The 19439-nt window shown below is 36.4% G+C and overlaps 1 protein-coding gene across 2 annotated transcripts; it reads left to right on the forward strand.

The window, feature by feature from the left end:
• The first annotated feature begins 421 nt into the window (after nucleotides 1–421).
• On the forward strand, nucleotides 422–17654 carry csf2rb (colony stimulating factor 2 receptor subunit beta). 2 transcript variants are annotated; one of them, XM_079823199.1, is made up of 14 exons: nucleotides 422–575; nucleotides 2540–2704; nucleotides 4582–4723; nucleotides 4887–5056; nucleotides 5144–5292; nucleotides 7903–8050; nucleotides 8138–8258; nucleotides 8358–8509; nucleotides 8598–8731; nucleotides 8825–8996; nucleotides 12143–12239; nucleotides 12423–12492; nucleotides 13426–13520; nucleotides 15096–17654. In XM_079823199.1, the coding sequence occupies exons 2-14, from the start codon at nucleotides 2608–2610 to the stop codon at nucleotides 15550–15552; spliced, it is 2004 nt and encodes a 667-aa protein (XP_079679325.1). In that variant the 5' UTR covers nucleotides 422–575; nucleotides 2540–2607; the 3' UTR covers nucleotides 15553–17654. The 2 variants fall into 2 exon arrangements, with proteins under 2 accessions (XP_079679325.1, XP_079679326.1); XM_079823200.1 differs by lacking the exon at nucleotides 422–575 and adding an exon at nucleotides 1601–1875.
• The last annotated feature ends 1785 nt before the right edge of the window (nucleotides 17655–19439 follow it).

Below are 19439 nucleotides of genomic sequence, written 5' to 3' on the forward strand. Positions count from 1 at the left end.
CCAAGAGTTTTCATTTCGGTGCATCCCTAAGAGGAAGAGGAAGAGAAAGAGTAAGAAATTTCTGACACTTTCAGGATATCCTGCCTTTTACTGGAAAGCTCTTATTGCTATCTGAGTCTGCATATGGGAGTTCATGGGTGTCTTAACATGTGTGTTAGCAATTGAATGTTGGAGTATGAGTGTATAAATTTGTGTTTGTGGGAGTCTTCTGTACGAAAGCTGTGACATTCATTCTCCATAATAAGGTGTTGTTCATGCTGTAAAGGTGAATACAGTCAATGTATTGATCAAGATCATTATTCAGTTATTTAGTTCTTGGTTCATATTCGGCAGCATGTTAACCCTGTTCCTGTTAAAAAAACTGTTTTTGATGACCAAACAACTATTGTTTTTACCCAACTGAGAAAAAAAAGGAACTTTTGGTTTTGAGCTATAGTTCAAGTAAATGATCTCATGTGTGCACTTCAGTAATGAGAACACAGCCTTCAAACACACACACTAGGAAAACGCACTCTTTAATCCAAGTACTGATACATGGAAGGTTTACTAGCCTGCTTTTGATGACACAAGAACAGGTAAGGATTTTTTAAACAAATATGTACTTTTAGAGGAGTATTAAATTGTGTAATACCGGTATGCTTTCAGCTATTGAAATTCACAGACATACCGGTATATGTAGTATTAAAATTCGCCAAATTTAAAAATCCCAAATGACAGAAGTGGAAGACAGATCTAGGATATTTATTTAAGATAATTTGAGTGAGTTCATGAAATAGAGCTCTAATGTTTGAAAAATATAAAATCTTTCCATTATATTGGACTGAAACAACATTGATAATACAAAGGGATAGGGGGGTGGGGGGGTGAATTTTCAAAAATCAACTTTGTTATGTGTCTCTGAAGACTTCCGAATCAAAAGAATGACTTTTATCCTGATCTTTATTTGGATTAAAGATCATCTCAATAATCAGTACCTAGATTATCAACAGACAATCAGAAACCAAAAAGACTAGAGATAATTATATTCAGAACACTTTTTTTATCCCTAAGATTCTCAGAGAAAATACAACATTTGACCTAAAAAAAAAAATTTAAACATGAAGATATATTCGGAAGATGTTTTGAGAAGAAAAACGAAAGCATATAACTAAATTCAGTGAGTTTTATGCTTAAAACAAGAAAAAAGACAAAAGAAATTTTATTCGATTTCTGAAAAGAAGTGACCTCTCTCGTTGCGGTGTTTTATTGCTTTGTTTTTTTTGGAGTAGGCTACATTCACAAGAACACCATTTCACGTCAGTGTAGGAACAAGGAGTGAAGAAAAGCATGTTTTTGTTTCTTTTGCCCTTTCAGTGAGTTCACTCACCTACGTTCGCTTTTGTAATTCACCGCATCTAAACATAGCAGCCCTACCGTACGCCCTGCAACCTCGAAATGAAAGCGTAAACTTAAAAACGGCAGAAAACCATAAGAAACTAAACTAACTTTTACAAACTACAAACATTATAAATTCAATTTCCGACAGAACGTGTTCATTTTGACCACATCTCTTTTCCCCTACGCCCCTCAGTCTTTTAAGCTCAGGGAAATCCCATTCTTTACAGTTTCCTGGCAGTTGCGAGAAGTGTGACAGAGTACTGCGTCTGTGTTTTTTCACACTTCATAGCTCCACTAGTGGGTTATGGGTAGATGGTCAGGTTCACTGCAGAAGCGTAGTTTTATGTACAGTTATTGTACAAAACGTGTGCCATGAAGATCTAGGGCATTTATCAAGATCTGCACTTGTTCCTTGAAGTGCTCAATTAATTAAAAGATGGGTTTTGAACTCTCAACTGAAAGATGGATTTGGAGGTCACCATGCTTTTGTCTCAAACAGTAAGCAATTTAAGATATGCAACTTTGTGATTTTAAAGAATTTTGTGCATCTTTAATTTTTAGATGCTTTGTTACGTTTTCAAAATAAAGTGAATTGTAATTTTCTATGTTAAAACACTTCTAACTCTAGACATAACCAATGGTATGCGTTATACACAGGACAATCTGTTTGTCGAACCAATGGCAGACGGGAGTAGTGTTTAGAAAACATGCTTGAATTATTTTTTGTTTCATTTGGTGACGCAAAAATAACTTCAAAAACACTTCTGCTTGAAAGTTTTCTGTGTGGATTCAGCATTTTTTGATGACAAAAAAATGTTGGGCTTAAAAGCAAAAAGAATTTCTCAGAAGAATGTATATGGTGTTTTTTCTGTGTGTTTTATAACAGCATAATGTCATTCATCTAAAATGAAAATTCTGCAATCATTAACTCACCCTCATGTTTTGTTCCAAACGGTATGATTTTTTTGGGACACAAAATAAGATATTTTGAAGAATCAGTTTTTTATGAAAGTCAGTGAGGTGCAATGTTGTTTGTACGCCAGAGTTCTTCAAGACGAACGACTGGAGGGTGAATAAACGATGACAGAATTTTCTTTTTTGGGTGAACTGTCCCTTTAAATTGAATGGTTCTAACCATCAACACTGGTCTGTAAATATTCAGATATCTTGGAAGTAACCAGAAGACTCGCCTGCTGTAAAAAAAGCGCCTGATCGTGCATCTCAGCTACAATGTTCTCCACATGGATTCTGCGTATGGTTTCATTCACTCTGCTGGTCAGAGTTAGTAAAACACAGTGTCCTCATCATGAAGTCAAGCCTGGGAAAGGTGAGAGAAAAAGATAACACCTTCAAACATTATTGCATTCAATTCTCTGTGTATAAAACCTGTGTCCACTAGATAGACCTTATCAGTGGTCTCTCTAATCTTATTGTGTCCTCCATCCAAGACATATACATTGTATAATCCCAACAAAAATAAACCCTTATCTTGGACCTAATTAGACAGTCAATAGAGATTTTCCTGCAGAAGTAACTGAGGACGTGGCCAGTGTAAAGCAGTTCTAAAGATCTGGTTTTAGAAATTCACTTTCAATCTTGAAGGCCTTGTCGAATCTAAGAATAGTTTATAAAAATTCCCTTTAAGTTTAGCAATCCAAAAAGGACATCACCCAGAGCTTTGTCAATCTAAGCCTGTCTGTGGTCACACGTCTGTGAGACAGCGATGCTCTTGGGAAAAGAAGCTTTGAAGAAAGGTTTTTTTTTTTTTTCAAACTGTAGGACAGATTATCATTGAACAGGCAATTTTACATGTAGAGGAATATGTTGTTATATGATATTTGCAGTGTTCATGCATTGCAATTTTAATGTGCAGTAGTTCACATGAAATACTTTTGGGGAGCATGTCTTGTAATGCCACATGTTAAAGGCACCAAGAACAGTAACTATAAAAGATATCTATTGCGTCCACACCAGCGGACAATGTCATTCTGTTTATTATAAGCACATGCTGCAGTTTTGTCATCTGCAGCTTTAAACGCTCAAACTCTTAAAACAGGATGGATTCTGATTGGCTGTCAATGTTTTTTTGTCTTTCATCAGCTATAAAAAAATAAAAAATAAGATTCCAACGATATTGTTTCTCGTTATAGTTGTGATGTGAACTCAGCTATTCTTTTATATTAAGAAAGATTTTTAGAGCTATAGTGCTGTCAAATGATTAATCACAATTAATCACATCCAAAATAAAAGTTTGAGTTTACATAAGATAGGTGTGTGTACGGTGTATAATTATTCTGTATATATAAATACCCATGCATCTATGTATATATTTAATTTTTGTTTTTAATATTTATATATAAAAATTTATATTTATATTCAATGTAAATTATTTCGATTTATAAACATTATATGCATGCAAATATTTATTAAATATACACATGTACGTATGTGTATTCAAATATACATAATAATACAAATATAATAACTTTATAGTTAACGTTATAACGTGAGAATGGACGGTGAGAACAGACCTTAGGCAAGAGGTAAAACAATTTTATGCTAATTCTGTAATTTTTTTACTTAATACTCATACTTTTATTAGTGTATTTATTTGTATTAATTAAAAAAAAATAAAGAAAAATAATTTTGTCACATTTCAAAGCCATTTAATATGGACGCTTGTTTCCACAACGAAATAAAAAAAATGTAAAAGATAATTGCAACTTTTTATCTCCCAATTGTGACTTATGTTCTAACAAATTCTGAGTTATGAAGACCAATTCTAGGGGGAAAATATATTTTTTTACTCAGAAATGCAAATTTATATCTCCCAATTCTGACTTTATAATTCACAATTGCATTTTATAAAGATTTGCGAGATATAAACTCACAGTTCTGACTTTTTTGCAGAGTTTATATCGCTCAATTCTGATTTAAAAAAAGGTCACAATTATCTTCTTTATTTTTTATTCAGTGGTGGAAAAAAGCTACTACTCTTGGCAAAAAGTGTAAAAGAATCTTAAAAACCGTTATAAAACCTAAAATATACATTTTATATTCATATAAACTGCAACTAAAAATCGCAAACTGAAGTTGAAATACATTGATGGAAATTGTATGGGTCTCTCACTGTAATCAAAATAAGCCTGTTTGAGGTATTATTTGTCTGAAAGCAAGAATGTGACCGTTGATCTCTTGTTTTAGAATCTCCATTGATGGATTCCTTGCAGTGCCACAATGACTACATGACCCATGTACAATGCAAGTGGGAGGTCGATCCAAATCTTCATCCACAAGCTACAGGAAACATATCCTTGTTTGAACTTTACTGCTGGCCAAAGCGAAAGTAGGTGAAAGAAAGAAAGAAAGAAAGAAAGAAAGAAAGAAAGAAAGAAAGAAAGAAAGAAAGAAAGAAAGAAAGAAAGAAAGAAAGAAAGAAAGAAAGAAAGAAAGAAAGAAAGAAAGACGCCTACAATGGGGAAAATTAACTCTCTCTCTCTCCTTCTCAGAAGAGAAATACATTGTGTCCAGCAAACACCCGGTGTGATTTTACCCAATGGGAAGATCTTGCACGAGTGTCGCTATAGCACTGGAAGGTTTACCGATACAACAGATCACATTCTTTACTTCAAAGTACCCTGTATATCCGAAGCCACAACTCTCAAAGTTGCTCAGCACGGTGAGTGTGTGTATTGTGCATGTATTTACCTCCTAAAGCATCTCTGGTGTGGAAAGGCATTTCACCGTTCTGTGTGTGTGATTTCAGGAAAAGTGAAGGCCCCGATTAACTTGACAGAGATGGCTGACGGCGCAGGTCATCTGCTGTCCTGGGCAAGCCCATATCCTGCATCCTCAAATATCACAAGAACTCTCATGTACCAGCTTCAGTATCACAGATACGGGCATGACTGGACTGTGAGTACACACATACAGTACATTGTCAGAAAAAAATTTGCAAATACTGTGTTCTATCTACACCTTAAGGGTAAATATTCATTTAGCTAAGGTACTAACATACAGAGATTCAATTAAACTTAAATCGACATTATAATGTTACAAAAGTTGTTTTCCACAAAAATGTTAAGCAGCTCAACAATTAAAATTGATAATCATAAGAAATGTTTCTTGAGCATAAAATCATCATATTAGAATGATTTCTTAATGATACTGTGACACTGAAGACTGGAGAAATGATGCTGAAAATTCAGCTTTGAATCACAGGAATACATTTCATTCGAAAAAATATTCAAATTATTTTCAACAGTAATAATATTTCACAATATTAACGTTTTATTGTATTTTTGATCGAATAAATAGCAACTAGACCCTTCTTTCAAAAGCATTCAAAATCGTACTAACTCAAAACTTATATGTAATGAAATAAATCGTCTTAAATAAATGAGGAAATTCATCAAAGTGAACACCAAACCCCAAACGGCATTAAACCGCTCACATAGGCCTACTCCAATATTATCTGATAGCAACATTTTCTAATAGGATACCTTGTGGATATCCTGTCTACCACAATATCTGTGTATCAGCAGCTTTGTTTCACTGTACTATCAAACAACACAATCTTAATTTGTAAAATTGTAAGGAAACGTCATTATAACCTCAAACTCAAGATTCCCAACTAAGATAAACCCTCCACATGAAAGAGTGATGCTCACGGTCTGAAACTGGAGATAGATCCACTGTCAAGATTTGGATATTTACATGGGTGAATGCTGAGTGTGTTTATATGAGTCTATGTATTCATGCGATAAGTTGGTGTGCCACTGCGCAATGTTTTCTTACCGATTAATGTTTGTTACTGCTGTAATCAGTATGCCTGTGGAAAAATAAGTGGTTGTGTGGTTTAATATGCTACTTGTAATATTTATGCAGTATACAGTATACTGATTAATTAATTAAAAACAACAGTGTAAATATGTATCACAAATTTTATGCGGCATGCAGTGACTAATAGTTTGCAGCTTATATGCACTCTTTTTTTTTCCACTCAGTAAAGCACATTCCACAAACAATGCAGTCCTACTGTATGTTTACTAGCGATATAACACCAAATATAGAACATTTATTCACAAGACCAACGTGCTTTGGACGGCGGGCACTGACATCACTGCCATTACATGATAGGCTGCGGTGCCTCACGTGATTCAAATTAGCCATTACGCTTTCTCCAATGGTAAGAGACGCTGGCTCACTACACATTGGGACACTGATGACTCTGGGTGCGTCTCAATCAGCTCCCTAGTTCAGTCATCAGGGCACTGATCAGGGAGTCAGCCCATTGACTTATGTCCTTATCAGTGCCCTGACTACTGAACAAGGGAGCTGATTGAGACCTATCTTTTTACAGTCTATGATTGAGACGCATGCTCTATTTCCTCTGCTCCTCATTGTACAACATCATTACTGGTATTTATTAACAACAGCAGAGCTGATATCTTCCTGACATCACTTGTAATGTTACTTAAAGTACATTATGTCAAATACTTTGCTTGTTACTGCAACATTTCCGACTTAAATAAATTATAAATGTTAGCTAGATTGTGTTTATTACCTGTCTAACGATGTATGTTTATCCTGAAATATAATAAAATAATGCTTTCTATTTTTAAAAACACACATCGCGTGACGTTATCGGTCGTTATGTGTAGTGAATTGGCTCACGTGATTTAAGTTTAGTGCTTCAGAACTTCCGTTAAGGGAACCTGGGGCACGTTCAAGTTCAAACCGGTGCGCAACGTTTTGCTACGGTTTCCGGATTGAACGACATGTTGGAAACAAGCACCGTTTCCATTTAAAAAAAAAAAAAAAACTTTTTGCTATGTTTTGTCGAGGCTGAACGCAGCCATAGTGAGTATCAATGCACCATGGGTTTTGCATTGTGGGACTTTTTAGGGAGCGAACGTTTCAGTGCACCGGAAGGATTCTGCGATTGAGACAGCCCTTAAAATGGCCATGTGCCCTAACTACTGAACAAGGGAGCTGATTGAGACGCACCCAATCTCTGCTCACACACACACTTGTTTCGATCGTGAATGAATCAGGGTTTTTGAGCGAATTGTTTCAGGTGAATCACATTACAAACTTTTATTTTAAGTAAAAGATTATTTGAAAATTGGGCAAAAAGAAAGGTAAACATGCACGTTTTAGTGTGAGAAAGAACTACATTCAAAAACTAAGGAGAAATACAAAACCATTTATCAATATTATCAATATATTTGACCTTTATTGCAAAATAATATGCATATATATGCACCATCCTTTTGGTGACCTTTTGTACAGCATTACATCATAGGTAATGTAGTTTTTCATCATGAATTCAACTGTTAAAGGCATTACACTTTAAATTAGTTTAAATAATGCAAATAGATGGCTTCAACAAGAATATACCGTCGATTAACAATCTCTGAACTCACAGTATAGGTCAGTCTTTAAATTATTTATAAATATCAGATTTTATCGGTTGCATGTTATTGAAATATAACCTTTTTTCATTCTGTTTTACTGGAACAGATTGTGGATAACATCAATGCATCCAAGTTTATGATTGACAAGAAGTCACTGTTGCCCGGCTACCATTATCAAGCCAGAGTGAGGGCGCGGGGTCCTGTTGGACTCTGGAGTGACTGGAGCCCCCTGGTGTCCTGGAAGACTCACAATGGTGTTATTCTTTTTTATTTTTGCTAATAATCAAAAAAAAAAAAATTCCTTATACTGCAGTTTTAACGAAGTTCATGTGCTCTTGCAGGCAATGGAGTCTTTAACCTGCAGTGTGTGATAGTGGGAGAAAAGACTGTGACATGTACCTGGCAAATGAAGACAGATCATTTTCAGTTTATGTCTTATCATCTCTGGTGCAGTGACACCAAGTGAGTTCTCCGTCCATCACAAACTCATGTGATGTAACTAATTGATCTGCAGTGTGATGTCACATCCTGTACATTGACAACCCTTTCTCTATCCCTCAGATCCTCTGCTTGTTGTGAACATCCTCAGCTGCTGTCCAGTGACGTTGAGCTATCTGAGTTTATGTGTTCTGTGAATGTCTCTGACCCTTACCAGTTAACAGTGGAGCTGAAACCAGTGCTATACACTAGGACGTACAAACCTGTTAAACACAGTGAGTGTTGTTTAGTGGAGTCTTGTGTGCCAGTGCTGCCCTCTGGAGTTTAGGAGGAACATTTACGTTTGTTCTTCTTCTCTTAAAGTTAAACTTTTACAACCTGACAAGATTCAGGTGATGGAAGAAGATGGCTTCTTCAAAATGAACTGGTCTGTACCAGCTGTTCCCGAATTGCATGAGTTTCAGTACTTGATCCAGCTAAATATCTCGTCCAACGAGGTGTGTTTTCTACCTTTCGGTATCTGTGTTGCATTGACTCAATGATTCATTGTAGCTGTGACTGATCACATGCATGTTTTTTCTTTTTTGTAGGAATCAAAGAACATTACCTTTCAACAGGGGGTCAACAATCATGAGATTTCCTTTGGGGATCTAAGCCCTTCAACTAATTACCAGGCCCAGATCAGATTACTGCCAGTTCCTTGGCTGTATGAAATTCAGCCATCAGATTGGTCACAGCCAGAAGTGTTCACCACTGAGCAAGGTAACACTTTTAGCCAGGTAACACTGAATTACTAATTTCTTGGTTGTAAATGCAACTAAATGTAAAGAGGAAACTACACACTAAATCGTTAATTAAGGTTTGAGAAAAGTAAATGATTAATATTGACAAATAAATAAAATTTGGGTAGATTGAGTGAATTTTGAGATTACTATTAAAAGTGCATATAAAATCACACTGCTGCATGTGTGTTTGTTTATGTATACATTTATGTTCATTTATTCGTTCAGATATACTTATTGAGTGTGTTAATATTTCAAGACTTAGAAACTACATGTTTCCTACTCTGTCTTCCAAGTGTGCTTTTGTGTTTTTTTTGCATTAAAAAAAAACTACTTTATACTTAATTCAAAGAGAGCTTCTTTTAAAATAACAAAGATGTAAAAAAAGGTCTGGGAATATCTTTGTAGAATTATTTAAAGGGATAGTTCACACAAAAATGAAAATTCTGTCATCATTTACTCACCCTCAAGTTGAGTAGGAAGGAAGATATTTGGAAGAATGTTTTTAACCAAGGAGATCTCGGCCCCCATTGACTTCCATAGTATTTTTTTTCCCCACTACTATGGTAGTTAGTAGACGCGTTTCCACTTGCGGGCCTAGAGCGTGCCAGGGACATTTCCACTGTCACTTCCGGTGCTTCCAACGAGATCTGCTTGGTTACAAACATTCTTCCAAATATCTTCCTTTGTGTACAGCAGAACAAAGAAATGTGTACAGGTTTGGAACAACTTGAGGACGAATAAATGATAGCAGAATTAACATTTTTGGGTGATCTATCCCTTTAAGCTTATAGGACAAAAGTAATGATGCCCACAGTAGTGCTGGGCGGTATACCGGTTCATACCTGTATTTATTTTTTTATTATATGAATTTTGATGATACCGCAATACAGGTATATGCCGCTTAAACAATGTTCGGAACGCGGCGCAGCGCGTCATTGTTTGAGAGGGGACCCATTTCATTGATGCACTGTAGTAAGAGCAGTCAGAGCACAGTTGCCTACAGCTGAATCCTATACCTTCTCTCATTCACTATTCCCTACGTTATCACTTTATTTGAAGGAGTGAATGGAAATGTGCTTGAAGTGTAACTTACATTGGCTGTACACTCGTTATTGCGGTGCAATGGGATAGAATGAGTGCACTCAATAACTTCCACTAGGGTTTCGGACACCACTACAAAGCGCTGTCCCCTCCAAATAATGCTCTATTTGAGGTTATGGGGGCAATTTCGGATTCAGCCCTTGATTACAGTGGAGAATTCAAACTACACGCGGCGCGCGCGAGAGAGAGCGGTTTCTGCGTGGAGCGCCGCGATGGGTTTAACAACGCTCACCACATGGATCATATAGCACTGATACAGATCGGAGCGAGCGCGTTTACATTTTTTATGGACATATTTCATATACTCTAGTGCTCTAGACATGAACCAGAAGCGTGTATGCGCGCACATTTCATCACGTCTTATTAAAATGAAATGTAGGGTAGACCGAGTACAGTTGGTAGTACAGGGGTACATTAGAGACACCTCAAATAACTTGCGTGCTCAACAAGTCTGATCTGTGATATTTACTTCGCACATGCGTACTAGCGCCCTCTTCGATCGTGGGAAATTTGAAGTACGTGCTTCTCCAGTCCGAAGATATCGGTGAAAGTTTTTTTTCTAAGGTACATTTTTCATTTCACCACCTCCCTTCCACATTGAATAGCTTCTCATCCTTACATGACTTTTAAAGTTAACTTACATTTTCGTAAACCTTAATCTGTGCTCTGAAAACTGGCAAATTGCATGACTGTGTGTCATGCAAGACCATTGTAAAATCTAGAGAAATGTGCTAGGAGGTCAGGGGGGTACAGTTGAGACGCAGTGTATCAATTGTACCCGCACTAGAATCCTATTGCGGCACATGCAGTTTAGTTGCACGATGTTTACTGTTATTATGTTTAATATGTTATTTTTGTGCATTTGATTGTTTGCAATTGTTCAATGTGCTTTACTGTCACTCAACCGAACTGTTAGCTATAGCCTACTATTAAAATGATAAACTGAAATTAAATATTGTATCTCTATTTACCATTACTGTTCAATGTTTTACTAATAAACTACTTTTACTAATAAACTAAACTACTTAACAAATAATCGAATAAAATACTGAATGGAAATAAAAACTGTTGAATTCTCATTTTAAAGGTATTTTACAAATTCAATGAATTGGTTAGGCAGCTTTACAGCCTTACGGATGGGTGTCTCAACTCGGGTACTGTTCCAACTGTACCCGACATGGGTACAGTTGGAACGAAACAGCTTCTTGTGTTTATAAGCTAATTGTGGTAAATATGACTATTTATGGATGGTAATAATTATTCATATTTTAGTAGACAAGTAAAGGAAATGTCATATGAAAAATCACTTGTTTTCAGTCCTCAGTTTTGGTGTGGTAACTGAAAAAGCAAAAAGTGTACCAACTGTACTCGGTCTGCACTGATTCAACCGTATGTCTGATCACGAACGCGCTGACACGATGGATTATTCTTCTATACAAAAGACAATGATGCAAGTTAATAAATAAACTGACAATTCAAAGAAGAATGGGCAAAAAAGTAACTGCTTTATTCTTTCTGTGTTAAACTGATGTGTGTCATTCGTTCAGAGAGTGCTCTTAAATGTATTGAAAATATCCGCGTTTCTCCTCGTTTTGGCAGTTTGTTGTTATATAAGGTTAGATTTTTTAAATGCATAAGGTGCCCTCAACTTTTAATATTCAGGTGTCTGTAAGTATGACTCTGAGTATGTTGCAGGTCTGTGTTTTATTGGTGGTTGTCTCTCCACAGCATCATTTTGTGGGGCTTTGTAAACCTGTATTAACTCTAGTGTGGAATTTTTCTACAATAGTCACTCATCATGACAGTAAAATAGGGCATTCTAGTGAATCTACTGCAGTATTTACTCTCTCAATCAGTAGAAAATGTGATTAACACCCTGTCATGCATAGGGGAAAAAAATACCGTCATATACCGTGAAACCGATATCATTTAGAAAAATACTGTGATATACATTTTTGGTCATACCGCCCAGCACTAGCCCACAGGACAGAACTTAATAAATTATGCTCTTTTTGTGTGTAGTTTTTTCGCCCAACAGCATTGTCATCTACGTTTTGGTTCCTGTGTTTGTGGCGGTGCTTTTTGTCATCTTGTACATCACCCTTCCTGCCTGTCACAGGTAAAACACACCACACTATGAAATTTATGCATCTCAACATTTGATCAATTCATGCATTACCTGGAAATCAAACACATTACACTGGTATTGCTGGCCAATGATGTTTGAGCTACAGGTACATTCATTATATATACTGTGGATGTTTTTGTTTGTGGGTTTAATTGTGTGTAATTCTATTAACAGAAGGATGAAGTTATGGAATGGATCGGTTCCATCGCCCATAAAGAGCAAAGTGCTGGAGGGGATGATCAAGGTGAGTCTTTACGGGCTGATCTTGGAACAGTACAATCGTTTAAGGTGAATCTGGATTTGGATGCACAATACACATTTTCAATTTGTTCGTTATCTCAAAACTTTTTCCCAAATTACTGCTTTAGTGTAAGTTCCGTAATAGTTTTCTTTTACTTTGTGCTAAAGGTGTAGTAGCTCAACGGTTCCCTAAAATGCACGAACAATGCAAGAATCTTTATAGCTGAAGCGAAGCAAAATAACGCTTAGTGAAAAGTAATGTGAAAAACGACAAGGAAGAACAAAAAATAAGAGTGGCTTGTTAGTCGCCAACAGCACAGCAGATCCAGATAAACACTGACACTCAAAACTGTCCTGTTACTAGAGCTAACATTACAACAACAGCATATCTTGGTTCTGTAAAACATAGCAAAACCAATGTTACTCACACATGAAGCAGAAACAACGCAACCCTGACAACTGTTTTCAGGACTTCCCGCTTAGGTCTCTTCAGCGCTGGAAAGCTTTTCTAATATTAACACAGGTCCTAAAGCTCTTGCTTGATCATAACCCTTCTTTTTCCAGTGATATTCCTCTACCTTTTCTCTTTTTTGTAACATCTCTCAGCCATCTCTCTGACTGCATCCGAAATCGCATACTTCCCTACTATATAGTAGGTGAAAAACAGTATTTTACGTCTAAATATGTCAGAATTCACAGTACTCATAAAAGAGTAGGCAAAAAGCATCCGGATGACCTACTACTTCCGGCAAAATTCTGAAGTGCGCATACGATGAGTTCTGGAAATGTCCATATAGGGCACAACAGCTAAAATGATGGCAAACATGGCTTTTTGTCTATCAGTCTTTATAGCCTACGTTTTATAACTCTTTTAAATTACACCTGGTTATGTTGTCACTGAATTACATATTTGCTTTTCTATCTCTCTCTCTTTCAGAAGCCTCCCGCCGGATGGCCGCTTATCACTGAGAAAGAGACGACCTCTATTTGTGTTCTGTTGGCTACAGACAATATCAGTGTCTGCAAAAGCAGGTAAGCTCAAACTCAAATGAAACAATAAAACTGTTTTAAAGTTGGCATGAAACGGTTCCTATTGTAATGTATATCTACGTATATTTGCATGATCATGGTCTTTTGTGTAGGAATTACAGTATGGTCTCTGAAGCAGTGCTATTTACTATTATCACATATATTACATTTTGAATTAGCAGTAACACTTTACAATAAGGTTCATTAGTTAACTACATGAGTTGACATGAACTAATAATGAACTACACTTCTACAGCATTTATTAATCTTTGTTAAAGGGATAGTTCACCCAAAAATGAAAATTAGCCCATAATTTACTCACCCTCAAGTCTTCCTAGGTGTATATGTAATTTTTCTTTCATAAGAATAAAATCGGAGTTATATTATAAAAGTCCAGGCTAATCCAAGCATTAGAATTGGATTCATAGTTGCTCTGTTTTTGAAGTCCATAAAAAGTGCATCTGCCCGTCAAATAACATGCTCCACGTGGCTCTGGGGTGTTAATAAAGGCCTTCTGAAGCGAATCGATGCACCCCAGAGCCGCGTGGAGCATGTTATTTGACGGACAGATGCACTTTTGTAATACAACTCCGATTTTATTCGTCTGAAAGAAGAATGTCATATACACCTCACTTGGGGGTGAGTAAATTATGGGCTAATTTTCATTTTTTGGTGAACTATCCCTTTACGGTTAATTTCAACATTTGCTAATACATTACTCAAATCAAAAGTTGTATTTGTTGACATTAATGCACTGCGAAGTAACATGAACAAACAATGAAAAGCTGGATTTGTATTAACTAATGTTAACAAAGATTAATAAATACTGTAACGAAGGTATTGCTTATTGTTAATTCCTGTTAATACATTAACTAATGTTAACAAATGAAACCTTATTGTAAAGTGTTACTGAATTAGCTCTCATTTTCATGTTTTGTTGTTGTTGTTTTTTTCGTCTTCAGTGCAAGTTTTTGTAAATGTTGTGCTTTTGCTATTTTTATTACTTTAGTTTTTTATATATATATTTTTATTTAGCTTTAATTTCACATTAGTTTTTGTTTGCCTAATTTTGGTAATTCAACAAATTTCAGTTATTTGTCAAGGCTGTTGCAAAGTTTTTCATGTAATATTTAGCTATTGTTTCTTTTATTTATTAACTAAAAAAATCACTAATTTAATAATTGATGATCTTTACAATGGACCTGAATCATCACTGAACTGACTTTAGCTGAACAATGACATTATATTCATTCAGAGCTGCTGTATAGCCGAAATTAACTATTTGCATCATTTAATCATTTTATTGCTTTGTTTCAATTACCAAAAAAAAAATGTAATAGCTTTTTTCTTTAATTTTTGTTTTAGATTGAGTTACAAATACCGTAGCGACACTGCTCTGAAATGACTTCCGGCTAATGCTACCAGTTCCTCTTTTCTTTGCAAACCCTAAAAAATATGTTGCTTTATGGTGTGGGTTGCATATTCGTAATTCATGTTGACTTTAAAGTCTAAACAACGTTGTGCATCTTAAATCTCTATGTCTGACAATGTTTTATTTTATCCATAATTGTGTTACAGTGTCTCCGGTGAGCCGCTATTGTTACACACTGAAGATGCGAGTTTAAATGCTGTTAAAATGGGACAGTCATGTGGATCGAACCACTTGCACACCTACGTGGGGGAAGGCATGTGCAAAGACAAATCAGGCATGAACTTCAGCGGGCCTTATATTCTGTGCTGTGAGGATTCCTGTACTCAGGACAAAGTACTGGACGGGTCTACAGACAGAGATCACACATCTGTGTTAGGAAAGTCTGAGAGTTTTGCTCCAATAAATGGAGGCTACGTTGTAACTCTGCCCACCGCCATGCCAGCCATTCAAAACCCCGCCCCCGTTGACAGTCCCACCAATAACCCATCAGATGAACCCCCTGCGTACACCCCCAGCCCAGATCAGGGTTGTATGGTCCTCCCTCATCCATCTGGCTACTTCATGATGCCATGTGTTGACCTGAAACAGTCAGAGCCAACATAATGATCAAGCTCAACTGTCTGGTTACCGACAATCTTTAAAAAATATTCTTTTGTGTGTTTTGTATATCAGAAACAAGTTTTGGAACAACTTGAGGGTGAGTCAGTAATGACAACATTTTCATTTTGGGGTGAACTATCCCTTTAAGAGCATTGTATATCTGCACAGACGAATGTTTCACATGTACAAAATGAAAGCTGGTGAAAAACCTGTTTAAGCTTCATTAGGACCTTGTGGCGTTAAAGCTGATGTGCTGTGACAGTCTCACCAACAGATGGCAGTAATGCTTTAAATGAATGTAAGAAAAGTCTTTTTTTTTTCTCTCTTTTCCACAGTGCACACTGTGGAAAGCAAACAACGCATTAGACGAAAATGAATGTTTTTGCCTGTGCCTAGCTCGCACAAGCTACTCACTGCATTGAATGTCTACCGTCATCAAATGTTTACACGTAGAAACCAGAAATTACAATTGTATCAATAATGAGTTTCAATACCTGGCCTTAGAAATAAGTCATACATAGGCTATTATTAGAAATGGAAAACCTAGGCCAAGCGAGTCTACAAAACTTTGAACAAAAAAATAATTTTGGTAACAATAAATTACAAAAATTATATTTCTGAGAGTTTCAATGTACTATAGGCACATATAAAACTGTTTGTCGTATTATAACTGCTTTTATTTTTTTTTAACTGGAGAATGATACTGTTACCTAGTGCTGGGCGGTATGACAAAAAATTTATATCACGGTATTTTTCAAAATGATATCGGTTTCGCGGTATATGACAGTATTTTATTTCCCCTATGCATGACCGGGTGTTAACCACATTTTCTACTAATTGAGAGAGTAAATACTGCAGTAGATTGACTAGAATGCCCTATTTTACTGTCATGATGAGTGAATATTGTTGAAAAACTCCACACTAGAGTTAATACAGGTTTGCAAAGCCCCATAAAATGATGCTGTGGGGAGACAACAACCAATAAAACACAGACCTGCAACACACTCATTACAGACACATGGATATTAGAATATAACCATGGAGATAGAAAAAAAAGAGTCATTGGCTGTGATGCGATCTCAGCTGTGAAACGGTACCCCTCTCAAACAGTGACGCAAAGTTCATATCAAAATTCATATCATAACAAAAATAAATACCGGTATTCGGTATGAACCGGTATACCGCCCAGCACTACCGTTACCAAAATCCTACTGCGCATGCTCTCGGATAAGAGTGTTGCAGAAGTGAACAGGTTGTACATAAAACAACGGAATTACGGAATCATTTGTGAATGACACTTTTTTTTGTAGTACTGTTTTATTAATGTTGGCTGCTTTCACTAAATAATATAACTTGTATAACTATTATAATATAACTTGATGATAAAAAAAACTGTGTTGTTTTCCTTAAAGCTGAGTTATTCCCACACCACTGACATCACCAAACCAAAGTGCAAAAATAATGAAGTTTCCCAAAATTCCCAGTTTCTTCCATTAGATGGCCAAACTCACATCATTGGCTGATCCCAGTCTATGGCTGATCCAAAGGCACACGGTGCGCCCTTAAATTGCATACTGTCTGAGTAGATGCATTTGAATTTGAACTTACTTCACGACCGTTTGAAAGGAATGTTCTATATTGTATGAAAATAGGCAGTTTGAATGTAATTCAGATGTACTAAATCCATCATGTTGTTACTGACATGTGACGTGACCTACCAGCATCAGTTGTGTCGCTTCACTGCCATTAATAAATACTCTCCCGAGGCCTCATGGGACAGTGAAGTGTCCATCAAATGCGCACTTTTTTTTCTACTCTTTTGGTGTGCTGTTTTTTGCATACTATATAGTAGGGAAGTACTCGATTTCGGACGCAGTGACAGTCTCAGGTTGGTCACGATGCTTCAGCAAAACATGATTTGATTTTTTTTGATAGAGCCACAGAGACAATCTTGTCTGTGAATGGCTTATAGTTATACTTATAGTACAACTTATAGTTGTCTCTGATTAAGGAGAAAGTATAAAAAGTGCTTATTTTCTTATGCTGGTGTGATCGCAAACTATCTGTAGTCAAGCACAATGTATTAAAGATTTTTCTAAATCTCAAGAGTGCCTCTTCTTTTATACATACTTAATTTAAGTGTCTGTTTATGTGTGTTTATCTCCGTCTTTCTTAGTGTTTCACATGTGTGTTTTTTGGCAGACTCAAGTTTATGGAGTATGTCTGTATCATCGGTTTCACACAGAGCAGATGTGATTTATCGCAGACTAATCTACTCCACTCTGCACCTCATATTGGCCTTGTATCTGTGTGAGAGAGTGTGTGTGACTATGTTTTAATTATACCAGCATAAGTCACAAAAAAAAAAGTTTCTAACACTTAATTTCACATTTCCTCCTCGCTAATATGGCACTGACCGTGACAACAGAATGCAAACACGTACACGCACAGTTATTGTTTTTCCACAGACATTCCAGATAAATTCTGATCTTGCTCCTGAAAGCAGATACATTCCACACAAAGACTTTAAGATCCATTGTTCAAGAATGAATGAGAGAGAGAGCAAAACCAAGAGAGACAGAGGGAGAGGTGAAACTTTTTTGGTAGACAACCTGTCCCTTTTGCTTTGTTGTAAATAAACAGGAAAGCCTTCAAGGAGTTTAAAATCTATGGCGATATGAGACCATTATGAAATCACAGAGCTCAAATACCTTCATTGATCTATAATATCGACCTGAAGAACAAAAGGCCTACCGGGAGCATATTTAAAGTAAAATAATAATTTAAAAAAACCCCAAACAGAACGATCACAATTTTGGACACAAGTTTTAAATATTAATAAAGTCATAAAAATATACTTTAGTGTACTTGATTTATACTGACAGAAAAGTCTAAGTAGGCCTATACTTGTACTTAATCTTTGTATACTTGGATTTTAGTTCGGTTTACTCTTTTGATTTGAGTACTTTTTTTACATTACAAAACGTCTTATAAACGTACTTGTTTTGGCATCCAATACAACAGACAATATTGATTTATAAAGAAAACAAATATGTTCCTTATTCTGAGTAGGCTATGTGAATGTGTGTGTAGTTCACTGGTAGTGTACAGGAACCTACTTAAAGGGTTAGTTGACCAAAAATGAAAATTCTGTCATTAATTACTCACCTTCATGTCGTTCGACACCCGTAAGTCCTCCGTTCATCTTCGGAACACAAATGAAGATATTTTTGTTGAACGCTGATGGCTGAGAAAGGCCTCAGATAGGCCTCCATTGGCATTCAGCACATTCACACTCACAAGGCCGACTAAAAACGTTGTTACAAAAGTCCATCTCACTACAGTGGCTCTACAATAATTTTACGAAGCGACGACAATAGTTTTTGTGCGCAAAATTTTTTTTAAATAAAGGCTTTATTCTACAAGTTCTTGGCTTCCGTGTAGGCCTCGGACATGAACATGAAGCACCACAATGAATGCACGAGAATATTACGCAGATCCGGCGTTCGGAGGCATGACCCAGAAGCGAGGAGGAGATTTGTTTACAAGCAGAGGAAGACGCGCGTATCTAAGCTGTTGAATTCTACATTGATCGTGCTTTAGGTCTCGACGTAGTGTTCAAAATGGGACTAAAGTGTGCATTTCATGGATTCCCGAACGCCGGTGCTACGTAATATTCTCGCATATGCGTCGTGGTGCTTCGTGAGCACGGCAGAGGCCAAAACGGAAAACAAGGACGTGTTGAATAAAGTCGTTATTTTGATTTTTTTTTTTGCGCACAAAAACTATTGTCGTCACTTCGTAAAATTATTGTAGAGCCACTGTAGTGAGATGGACTTTGTAACGACGTTTTTAGTGCCTTTTATGGGTCTTGTGAGTGTCAATGTACT

The sequence above is a fragment of the Gobio gobio genome (assembly GCF_949357685.1).
Source record: "Gobio gobio genome assembly, chromosome: 1".
Lineage (NCBI taxonomy): Eukaryota > Metazoa > Chordata > Actinopteri > Cypriniformes > Gobionidae > Gobio > Gobio gobio.

Bases quoted from the DNA above. Each gene is read 5' to 3' on its own strand.
- csf2rb (XM_079823199.1), top strand. From the start codon at position 2,608: ATGTTCTCCACATGGATTCTGCGTATGGTTTCATTCACTCTGCTGGTC. The intron at 5,293-7,902 runs GTGAGTACACAC...TTACTGGAACAG, and splicing joins GATACGGGCATGACTGGACT to ATTGTGGATAACATCAATGC. The intron at 8,259-8,357 runs GTGAGTTCTCCG...TCTATCCCTCAG, and splicing joins CTCTGGTGCAGTGACACCAA to ATCCTCTGCTTGTTGTGAAC.